Below are 12182 nucleotides of genomic sequence, written 5' to 3'. Positions count from 1 at the left end.
TGAATTGTATGAACTCCCTACATGTCAGTGTCTTCATTGCGGAAGTGAAGATGACAATATATACAACATAGGGTTATCGAAAAGATGAAATGAAGCATATAAAATGTTTAACATAATGCTTAGGACACAGAATATGCTCAATAAATGATATTCTTATTTTTACAAACTATTTGCTAAGTGTTTCATTCTATTGGGGAATTATGTGGAATTTCAAAGTTAACAACCTTATTAGTTGGCAGAGTCCTCATTGTCTACATAAAGCCTGGAAAACTTCTTCCAATATTGTAACACATGTATGTGACTCAGTTTAATAGTACATGAAAAAATGTTTTAAAGCTATGAATCTGAAATGTTCTTTACTCAGACAAGCTGCCAATGAAATCATGCTATATCCTCAAATCAATCAAGTAACATTATTATATATTTTTAAATTAGGTAAGACTTGTCATGGTAAAAATAAAATTAAAAAAAAACTTCATACAGAACAAAGGGAATAAAGTAATAGTAAATCTGCCTCTCTTTTTCTCCAATGAGCCCACAGTTCCTCTCTACCAAACACCAAAGCACCAAAGATTAAAGTGAGCAGGTTGTTGCCATGAAACTGATTGAACTGATGAAACTAGGGATCTAATCATGACTTACTCATCTCCAAAGTCTTCAGAGGCAACCGAGGAGCCCATTTCTGTAGTATTTCTCCTGATATGTTCTTTTTCATATTCAAACATTTATGACTACAATATCACAATTGTGTGCTCACCTATAGTATACTGAAAACACTGTTCTGTGCCTCTTTTTTTACTTAACAATACATTCTATGTCCAAACATTTGAATTTGCTAGATTTATTTTTCCAAATGATTGCAAAGCACTCCACTGAATGGATGTACCATGATAATTTGAATAGTTCCTTTTGAAGAAAGCTTACAACTTTCCCCTAAATTTTTGCTGTTATAAACAACACTTTGATGTGCATCCTTATACATGCATTTTTATGAACATTGAGGATTTCTGTATCATAGATTCCTATTAGTACATTGCTGGGTAAAAATTCTAGTGGATATTAGAACTTTCCTCAAATTGTCCTCAAAATAAGGTTCAGGGGAAAGGGGGTCAGGTAGAAGGACCATCCACCAAGACTTCATGGGGTCAGGAATGTTTTCTTGTAAAAAGTGGCATGGTGCTGAGGCAGGAAGAATGAAGAGTTGGCCAGGTGAGAGAGAAGCTAAGGGAGTTAGGGAGAGAGAGTAACACTGGGAAAAGCCTGGAAGAGTATATGAAGCATTTAAGAAGCTGAGAGAAATTCAGCCAGATGGGGTCTTCTAGGTCCCACCAGGAAGTTTGAGACCTTGACTATGCAGAAGCACCAACATGCATGGATGGATACTTCAGCAGGATGCTTCCTATCTCTGGGAAGGAGAGGAAAAATCAGACTCTTGGACTGATGAGGAACGGGGTTTTGTCTGATGAGTGCGTCAGAAAATGACAGTAGAGAGAACATGTTATGAACAAGAAAGTCCTTAAAGTGAAGAGTCAGAGAGTCCCACCAGTGCGGGGAGGGGAGTGGGCATGGGGGTAAGGTCACAGAGGAAAAGGTGGGAGTTCAAGCTTTAAAATACTGTAATACTTTAAACATAAAGATAATTTTTTAAAGAAAAATACTGAAAAACATACACTTAATGTGAGTAAATGAGAGACAGCTAAAAAGACAGAAATGTTAAAGAGGTTCATGATAACTTGTCATCATTATACTTAATATATACAAAATATATATTAACTTGAAAATATGGAGAGAATATATCCTTAATTAAAATACAAAGTAAATGTTGGAGGAGGTCATCAAAAGGACATTACTGCTGGTGGATCCATGAGCTAGATGGGGCAATTGGAAGCCCCTCCCCTCTCCCCATCCTTGGATTTCACATCCTGCCCATCCTTCCCACAGTGGGAGCTGCCCACAGATGTAGCCTTTGAGAGAGTAGGTGTTGTTGAGACCACCTGGACTGCCTATGTGACTGAAACCAGTTCAGGCCTGTACATAACCTTTAAGATTCTGGCAGGTGGGTGTGGAGATTTACTCCTCTTGCAGTTGCCCAAGACAAGCCTCGTATGTTGCCTTGTTTATTAAACCTGCCAGGGATCAATCTTGGTGGTCTGCCTCTTTCCTTGGTCTCTCCTTGCCCTCCATGTATGGGGCCAGTGTCAGATTTCACCCGGGAACATCCCAAGGCCATAGCACAACACTCGGAAGTGCAGAGATGCATTTTCTTGGCAGTCACTGCCTTACCTAGAGTTAGAAGCCTTGACTAGTTCCAATAATGAACACAATATTGGAACCAATAGTATATTAACTTGAAAATGAAAGTATATATGTTACTACATATACATTTAAATGCATATGTATATGTAAATAAATAAAAAGTATAGGGGAAAATCTACATTTATTACCTATAAGGGATAAATTATTATTGTCTTCCTTATGATTGTTTCCCTATTTTTAAAATTAGTATGAATTACTTTTATAATAAAAATTAAATATATATAAAAAAGTCCTGGCTGGTGGGGCTCAGTTGGTTGAAGTGTCGTCTGGTGCACAGAAGGATCTCACGTTCGATTCCCAATCAGGGCACACACCGAGATTGGGGGTTCCATCCTTGGTCAGGGTGAGTATGGGAGGCAACGGATCAATGTTTCTCTCTCACATCAATGTTTTGCCTCTCTCTCTCTCTCTCTCTCTCTCTCTCTCTCTCTCTCTCTCTCTCTCTCTTTCTTTCTCTCCCTTCTTCTCTCTCTGAAATCAATTAAATTTTTTTAAATGAAAGTAAATAAATAAAATATATTTTTAAAAAAGTAACCCCTCAGAAAGATCCCACAGTCTTACACTATCTTTATAAAATATGCATTTGCTGGGTCATAAGAAACTTAAATATTACATCACTTTCAAGCATTTCATGGCAAGAAAGAGATACCCAAACCCTTACAATATTTTTGGCTTAAGTTGCACCAATCTAGAAGAAAAACTAAAAGATTAGTGACAAAAAATATATACACAACTAAAAATAAGACATACAAAGTGTTCCTTTTAATACCTACTTATTTCTTTTCTTGAATTGCATGTCTTATCTGGAAATAAAGGACCAAGCCAAGAAGGTTCGATTTTCCCCATACAAAATCCGCCGAGGCATATGCTGTTATTGGCCAGATCCAGGGCCAGTCTCTTTAAGAGCAAACTGATGATCTGGCTGTCGCCTTTCCCAATGCTTATTGCCAGCGCTTTCCGTACGTCTTGTTCGCGCGACCCACTATTCAGTAACAGTTCCACCAGTTTAGGACTGCTTGCTTTTTCACACACCTATTAAGGAAAAAATATATATAAGCTTACTAAAAGCCTGTATCTCTTCCCTTTGGGACACTGGTACATTGAAGCTGGTGTAATTTTTCCCTACACTCTTAAATTTAGATAGAAACAAAATAAAATAAGGCAAAACTCATTCTTGGAATAAACTAGGAAAATAAATAAGATTAGCACCACCCATATCATAGCAGCATAAATCGAATAATCTGCCACATGGAAGTCAGTTATCATGAGAGAGGCAATATGATATGGAAGCTCATAAACTTGAAGTCACACAAGTGTAAGTGAGCCTTACACTTTTCGGGCATCTGTTTCTTCATTGGAAGGCATCTGGCAAACTAGTGCCTTAACACAGTAAATGCTTACTGCCCCATCTTCGTTTGTAACAGAATATAAATATTATAATGTTCGTTAATGCCCTGTGCAAAGACAGACATCACGCATTTCTGGTTTTCCTGAACTCCTATGGACAAGAATCTGAATTATCACACAAGGATATATCTTGTCTCTCAGCTTTCTACCTTCCTTTGAATACTGTATCTTCAGAGCTGTGTTCAGGTGGGTTAGCTTACTAGTGCTCCAAACACTAGTGTCCACTGTGAGCAGAGAGAAGCCTCCACTGCCTGAAGCACAGCACACTGGCCCTTCTCAGGAACAAGCTTCGCTAAGGCACGGAATGGAGTGTCTTACAAAAAGAAGTTCAAAGTCACAGATAGTGGAAATAGTATATGTCAGATACTGTGCTGAATCCTGTCCAGATAGGATCTATAATCCTTACAATAGCACATATGTAATACCTTAATCAATAAAGAAAAAATAAAAGAAATAAAATAAAACTCTATGCCACAGAAATGATTACCCATTTTATAGATCAATATTTAGAAAACATGTGTGATTTGTCCAAACCCTTAGAGATAGTTGATTAGAGACTGGGGAGTTAAAGTCAAATCTTCTGGCTCTAAAGCCTGTGCTCCTTTCACTACCCAAAATTAAGGACGGGGGGGGGGGGGGGGGGAAGGAAAGGGAAGGGAAGGGAAGGGAAGGAAAAAGGAAAAGGAAAAGGAAAAGGAAAAGGAAAAGGAAAAGGAAAGAGAAGAAGACCCTAACATCCAAGGTACCAGGTCAGCAGTCTCCAGCATCACCCACCTTCAACATATTCTCCCTACGGCCACTAAAGTGCCTTTCTACTGCAGATATGACCAAGTACGGTCCAATTTAAAAATCTTCTAAAACCTCTCTGCTCCAGGATATTCCCCCAAACACCACTTGCAATTTTTCACATCTCATTACCTCCATTTATGCTATTTCTATTGCCCTAAGTGTCTCAACTAAGCTCTTCACCAACAAAATGAACAAAAAGAGGTTCATTCTTCAAGGAATAGCTTCAAAGAATCTTGCACAGTGAGTCCTTGCTGTCAACCTCCCAGGCCACGCACACCCGTCCTCCTCCAGGCTCCCCTCACTTTGTCTCACAAAGTACTCAGCACACTGAACCAGACATGCCCATCTGCTTTATAACTAGAACGAAAGGCATGAATGCTATTGTAATTCAATTCGTACCTCTGTAGCCTAGTGCAATGCCTAAGAATATATGTAATTTAACTAGAAAAGTTACTAAAATCCTCTTTAAGGGCCCATAGGGAGTTTGGGTAAAAGGGAGTGAGGGAGGGAGAGAAGGGCCAAAAAACTCAATTACAAATGCCTTCTCTCGCAGCCCAGCCAACTTTTATCTCTACATTATGGCACTTACTGCTCCCTTTGTATGAAGATGATTTATGTTTTGTCCTCTCCCCTCTCACAATATCCACTTAGAAAAAAATAAACATCTTGAAACAGGTAACCCCTTTTATATTTTTTACTAATTATCTAGCACTGAGCTTTCCACATAGAAGGTGCTCAATACACTGTTGTAGGGATATTGTCCTTGGGGGACCCAAACAATCCACACTGACTTAGGCACATGGTGCCATGAAGAGAGAGATATATAAGAAAGTGTATTAGACAAAAGGAAATTTTTAAAGTAATTTCAACTTCACCAGAGGAAAAAGTACTGCTCATAAATACAGTTTTATATTCAAATAATAATTAAGATAATTTATAATATAATCAGTTTATCAAAAGTCTAATTTATTATCCTTTGAAATCTTCTCTCTCATCTTCTAATTTATAATTAATGCAGCCAGCAATCCAAACCAAATATTTGAAATAAGCATTTGAGAATGAATGAACAACCCAGCAACACGACTACCATGAATCTGCTGCGTAGACAAGAGATTAAAGCAGCGGACAGATGTATTGAGGCCTTGGATGCACTTGCATCACCAGCTCACAATGCAACAAGCTCAGAAACACAGAGGTGATTACAACACTGGAGAGAGAAAAAAGATGGCGCTTCAAAGTGAGTCGGATTATCATGGAAAAGTCTACAATCTTGTACAGCAAGTTTAAGAACACATTTTTGGCTGGTGCAGGAGATTCTGCAATCACACGAGTGCTGAATAAATCTCTTGCCGAACAAAGACAGCACGAGGAAGGAAATAAAACCAAAGATCAAGGGGGAAAAAGGGCCAAACAAAGTCTTGAAAAGGAGCAAATAGGTCCAAAGACTCTACATGGAGGATCTGATGCTCAAGACAGAAATCAACCACAACATAATGGAGACAGCAATGAAGAAGGCAAAGCCGAGGCGGCGGTAAGAAAAAGCCATCCAGTGCAGAGAGAGACTGAAATATCTCCGCAGGACTCTACCCTAGATAACGAGGTTGACACACCTGGAACATAAAAAACATTTGGGAAGTATGGAATAGTTTTCATTTTTGAAATATTCAGACTGTTGAAAATTTTAAATTTTTATAAGCACCGGTTTTGATGGTTAAAACTTGAGGGGGAAAATCCCTTGGTTTTTGTTTCAAAGGAAACACTGCTTACTTGTACTTATGCAGTAGTAACAGCTACATTATACAGTAAATGTGAGGGACAATCCATTTAGGAAATGCTGAACTGCTTCTGAGACATGGTTGTAGAATAGTCTCAATTAGTGTGTGTATGCATGTGTGTAATTGACAATAGGGAAAAAGTTACATTTTTAAAACGACTACTTATATAAACCTTTCCTCTTTCCCCAACTATCATGAGCGTTGTGCATAGTTTTTACAAATCTTGAATTTATCAGACCCTCTTTCCACTGTTGGTGGGTTTTGTAGAAGTTATGCATTTTTACGGTCGATAAATGTTACTTCAATATAATTCCTCCCTTCTTCTCCCTAAAGTTAATCTCACCATGGTCTACATTGTTGCTACATCGTCCTGCTGATTTGTAACAATATGTGGTCTCTATGCCTTTTTGCATGATATCCAAACTGTTCTACAAAGCATAAAACCCGTGTTAACTTTAGAGGGTAATTTAATTTCATGGCTAGGAATTCAGTGAAGCCACATGACTTTCTTGCAAAGAGCAGAGTGGGTGCATATAGGAATGAACCTGGCTCTAGGGTTCAGCCACCTAAGATCCTTTACAGGCAGTAGTAGCTGAAATTGAAAACTAAATGATAAAAGTTCATTTCTGGTGCATGGAACAACCCTCAACCAACTAAACCACACCTGCCAGGGTAAAAAGTTAAGTTTTTGAGATATTTCTGAATTTTTTAAAAAATATTATTGTTGAAAATATTACGTATGTCCCCCTTTTTCTCCCATTGACCTCCTTATAGCCCGTCCCTACCCACCACCCCAGGCCTCCACCACCCTATTGTCTGTGTCTATGGGTTATGCATATATGCATACAAGTTCTTTGGTTGATCTCTTCCAACCTACCCACACCCGCCTCCCTCATTAACAAAGTCACTAAGTAGTATCTTTTTAACTGGAGAACAATCCATGATGCTTATGCAATAAATAAAAGTAAATACCATATAACAAAACTAACCTATGTGAAAACATGGCTATATCAGAGGCGATTTTTATTTCTGTGTGGTTCACGTGACAGGATTGCAAAGAGTGGGAACATTAGTTGCTCTGAGGTATGAAGACAAAGGAGTGGTTTTTGATAGTCTGCATATTCACGTATATGGACTAAATCAGGGTGAACCAAGGTTTACACACAGAACTTAAGGGTCACTTAACAGATGGCATTTCTAAGATAATTTTATATGTCAGTTGGTAGTTCTTTGAACTATCAATATGGGAAAGGGGCTTTTAATACTTCAGTGTTTGCATGTACCGTACATTGTATGTTTTGACTTCTCGGATAATTGTTTTCATCTATAGATACTTTTTTTATCATCAATTATTAACTTATTTCAGTAATTGGAGTTTCACTGTTTTGAAGGAACTCTTGCTATTATATCTATTTGGTCTTTAGTACAATCAAAATTTGTACAGATTATTCTAGTTAAGCCATAAGTGTCGACATGTAAACTTGTTTTGATTTTAAAACTTTTCTGTCAAACTCTAAAAAAAGTTTAAACCACTCAGGAGGCACTACTTACCAGGAGAAGTGTTCTCAGGCAATTCACCTAACCTCTCTGTGCCTCAATTCCTGACCTATATAATGGAGATAACTGGGACCCACTCCTAAGGATGTGATGAGGGTTAAATTGTGTAAAGAACACAGAGCAGTGCCCAGGTAGTCATGAATACCACAAAGGTGTGTATACTTTTATTCACACTTCATTATACTTGTTCTTCCCACCATGATTTGAAGAGTTTTAGCTTCAGGTCTCTATTCATGCATTTTCATACCCAGAATTAATCTTCCATATTCTTCTCTATCAATCATGCCCATCCTATATAATAAAAGACTAATATGCAAATCAACCAAACAGAAAACCTACAGGTCACTATGAGGTGCACTAACTACCAGGAGGCAGATGCTCAATGCAGGAGCTGCCCCCTGGTGGTCAGTGCACTCCCAGAGGGGGAGCACCGCTCAGCCACAAGCCGGGCTCACTGCTGGCAAGCTCAGCAGCTGTGGTGGGAGCCTCTCCTGCCTCCACGGCAGCACTAAGGACCCCTTGGGGGGTCCCAGACTGCGAGAGGGTGCAGGCCGGACTGAGGGACACCCCCCAGTGCACGAATGTCATGCACTGGATCTCTAGTTACAACATAAAATCTCCTCCGAAAGCCTAACAAGAATCACTCACCCTTGCTCTGACTAGTCCTTAAATATGCAGCATTGCCACATAAACAAATACCCCTGATTATCTTATTTTGCACTACTACACAATAAGGTATGCTCAATCAATCTAGCCACATATTTAATCACAATTTATTATTTGATAGGCTAAACAATTTGACAACTAGGACGAATTCTTTAAAGTTAATACACTCATCCACTTAAAGATCTGATTTTTTTTAAAAAAATAGGAGATATATACAAGCGATTAAGTTTAAAAGAATGTGGGAAGAAAATAAAAAGCTTTTTGTATAGAAAGAGTTGGATAAATTCAGAGACAAGTACAAAGCACTTCCTATGGAAAATGTAGAGTGTCTGCACTCAGGTGCTTTTAGGTATGTTGTTTCCCAATGAAAAAAATATGAAGGGGAAGATTCTTCTAAGTTCTTGGAATACCCAGAAACATTAATGCAATGATCTGCACATATCAGAAAAGATACACAATAAAAACATTAAGTTATTGAGGGGAATGATTTAATTACCTTCAAAATAGAGAAGCAACTCTTTTTAATGTTGCTAGCTTTAAAATTTTTAACTAAATTTGATTATCTGATTTTCATGCATAAATTAATTATGCATGAAAATGAGTAACAGGTTTAGTTTTCTTTTATGCAGATTGCTAATTAGTACTAACTTAATCTCACAATTGAAAAAAAACTGATTTGAATCCATAGGCAAGTGAGAAATTAAATAAAGATTTTAAAGATAAATTATTAGAAAACGGTACTCTACTGGTTATCTAATAATATATATTAAATCATTACATAATTGCTTTGGTAGAATTGTTTATTAAATTTCTAGAAAATATACATGATGCTACCTGAATGCTATCAGAGACTCCAAAACTTATACAACACACACAGACTTTAAAAAACATGCAATGCACTTTACTAAATACTTATTGAATCATACTGAGAACTGGACATTGTACATTTCTACTTTCAGGCAACTCACAAGAGATACAAGAGGTAAACATAAATTGTCATGGATTTCCAGAGGAAGTAAATCTTTATTTTGTATGGAGGTCGGGGAGTGTGAGGAGGGCTTTATCTGGGAAAGAGAATTTGGGTTAGAAATTGAAGGAAAGTAGAACAATGAGATAGATGTGCCTGCTCACTGCAGGAGTGAAGGGTGAGAAGGAAGGCAGGACCACAGTGCCATACAACTGTGGGGGTGCAATTGCAGGGGATGTGAACGTGGCCCCCTGAGGTGTTTGGTTCCAGCCTACATGGCCACATGCAATAACCTTGAGGGGAGAACTTTCTAGGCAAAGAAATACAAAATGAAGACAAAATGGTTGAAAAATGATCAATACCAAATAAAGCCATGAGTTGAGGGAGTGTGGCTGCTGAATAATGTGCACAGAGATGCATAGGAGACACATCTGAAAAGTTACTTATCAACCTAACAAAGTAGGTAGACAAGTAAAACGAAGGATTAGACAACAATGCCTAAGGACCCTATTACCTCTGAAATTCCATGAACTAATCTCCTATTACAAATCACAAGGAGTTGTGCAATAAACTGGCAAATTCTGTAGCAAGGAATAATGGGATGTAGGTAAGAGCTATACAATGGCAGAGTCAACAGAATAAAACAAGTGTCATCCTGAAAGTTTACCTGACAGATTAAAGAAGTTTCCTCCTTTGCTCGATTGGCGTCCGCTCCCAACAGAAGCAAGCATTCAGCCATGATGCTGTTATTCTGATCGCATGCTCTCTCTAGCATCACACTTTTTAACTCATCATCCATGGCTAATTTTGCAAAGCACTTGCAACAAAGGTTTAGAAACTAAAAAGAATGGAAATAAGGGTTAGAGTTGGCTAAATACATAACAGTTAGCACACAGGTGAGAAACATGGTACCTGTTGATCCTTCTGTTCCATGAGACTGGAGGACATCTGATGGAATATTACTGAGTCAAAGGAATAATGCACCAACAGCTTGGAAAAAGACACTGACAATTCCAGCACGGTCAAGACTGTCTGAAATCCCTGAAAGTGTGATCAAAAATAATAATAGAAACATAAGCAATTATAAGCAAAAAAAGAATAAATAAATAATATAAAAAAGCGTGCATGTGATACTAAAAACCTGAGTTGTTCACTTAACAATATTTTTTGGGTTTGTACTTGAAAGCTATAAACCTTGAAACAATCCTATAAATACACCTTGCTCTCTCATTACTAAGAAACATAGCAGGCACACAGAAAATAAAATGCTAACAAACCGTTGTCTAGCAAAGCAGGGAAAACTCCTAATTCACTAATATTTAGCTTTGAAAGATCCCTGACTGAGGCTATTCCTACAAGATGCAAACCAGGTATTAATCAGGATGGAAACAGCACACACTGCAGAGTTGCAGACCCAAATAGGCCAGTAAAATTATGTTTATATTATGAGGTTTCAATTAGGTTTTATAGATAACCCAGCATTTCCCCCAACATTTTGTGCTTTCTTCTGAAATTTTAACCTCAGAGACAAAGATAAGCCCTTGGATTTCATTCATGTTCAGTGTATTTGAGAGAAGCGTTCAAAGCACTCTGAAGTTTACATCCTTAAAGCAAATCTACACTAATAAAAGAGAGATGCAAATTGACCATACCTTCACGACGCCTACCAGCCAATCAGGAGTGAGTATGCAAATTAACCCAACAAAGATGGCGGGTTAATTTGTATACCCAGGCACCGAGCAACCAGGGGCGGGACGCTTGCATCGTCACCATGGTGACAACGCAGGCATCCTGCACCACCCCAGCTACTCCGGGCCTGTGGGCAGCATGAGAAGGCGGAAAGGCGGCTCTGGGCCTGAGCTAAGGCAGAAAGGCAGCTCCGGGCCGGAGCGAAGGCGGTGCCGGCAGCCAGGGTAAGGAAGGCCCCTTCTTGCACGAATCTTCGTGCATTGGGCCTCTAGTCTATAATAATAAAAGTGTAATATGCTAATTAGACAAAGCCATGGGGGCTGGAGGGCGGTGGTTGAGGCAGAGGCAGCCGAGACAGCATTGGGGGGTGGGGCCAAGGCCCTTGCACAAATTTCATGCATCAGGCCTCTAGTTATTTCTAAAGAACTGATCAGTCATGCCATTACTTTTTAGAACCACCTAAGCATATTTCCAAGAGTTCTGGGCTCTCCACCCAGGTGAGATTTGAAGGGAAGAATGAAATTTTTATGGCTTTACTATTACTTAGAGTGAGTAAACTCACCAAAGATCAGCTTAACGCTTAACTTTTTAGATGTTTAACATCTTTCCATTTCATATATTAATGAGATCATCAAAATATTAAAATAATTATTTTGAGCACTTAAGATGCTGAGTTCCTATAAATAATCCCTAATATTTGATAAGAGACATAATCTTAATTTATGCAGGTCTAAGGGACATGTGGTTCACCCACCTCTACAGCAGAGGTCCCTGCAAACTCAAATGCAGCAGCAAAGCAGGTAATGCGAATGTGTAGAAGGCACTTAATTCAAATTAAAAATGTATAAACACAGAACCAGCCAAATAAAATACGTTGGCAGGTCGAATGCATTAGGCCAATAGTTTGTAACCTCTACTATAGAGATCCTAGAATTTATGCCCCGATGAATTAACACTGAGGAACTGAGAGTTCCATACCTGCACAAAATCATGTACTTCCCCTGGGATTACTTTTA

At 38.5% G+C, this 12182-nt stretch overlaps 1 protein-coding gene across 2 annotated transcripts in view; it reads right to left on the bottom strand.

Moving 5' to 3' along the window:
• LRRK2 (leucine rich repeat kinase 2) overlaps positions 1–12182 on the bottom strand; it is a 134443-nt gene that overhangs the window by 71710 nt on the left and 50551 nt on the right. For both annotated transcript variants that reach the window (XM_079773719.1, XM_079773720.1), the window contains exons 17-19: positions 10390–10518; positions 10145–10315; positions 3090–3348 (exon numbers count right to left, since the gene is read on the bottom strand). In XM_079773719.1, the coding sequence (XP_079629845.1) occupies positions 3090–3348; positions 10145–10315; positions 10390–10518 (559 nt within the window). The remainder of the gene's footprint in view (positions 1–3089; positions 3349–10144; positions 10316–10389; positions 10519–12182) is intronic.

The sequence above is a fragment of the Cnephaeus nilssonii genome (genome assembly GCF_951640355.1).
Source record: "Cnephaeus nilssonii genome assembly, chromosome: 6".
NCBI lineage: Eukaryota > Metazoa > Chordata > Mammalia > Chiroptera > Vespertilionidae > Cnephaeus > Cnephaeus nilssonii.
Note: the sequence above shows the minus strand (reverse complement) of the source record. Positions and strands in the feature narration are given on the sequence as shown.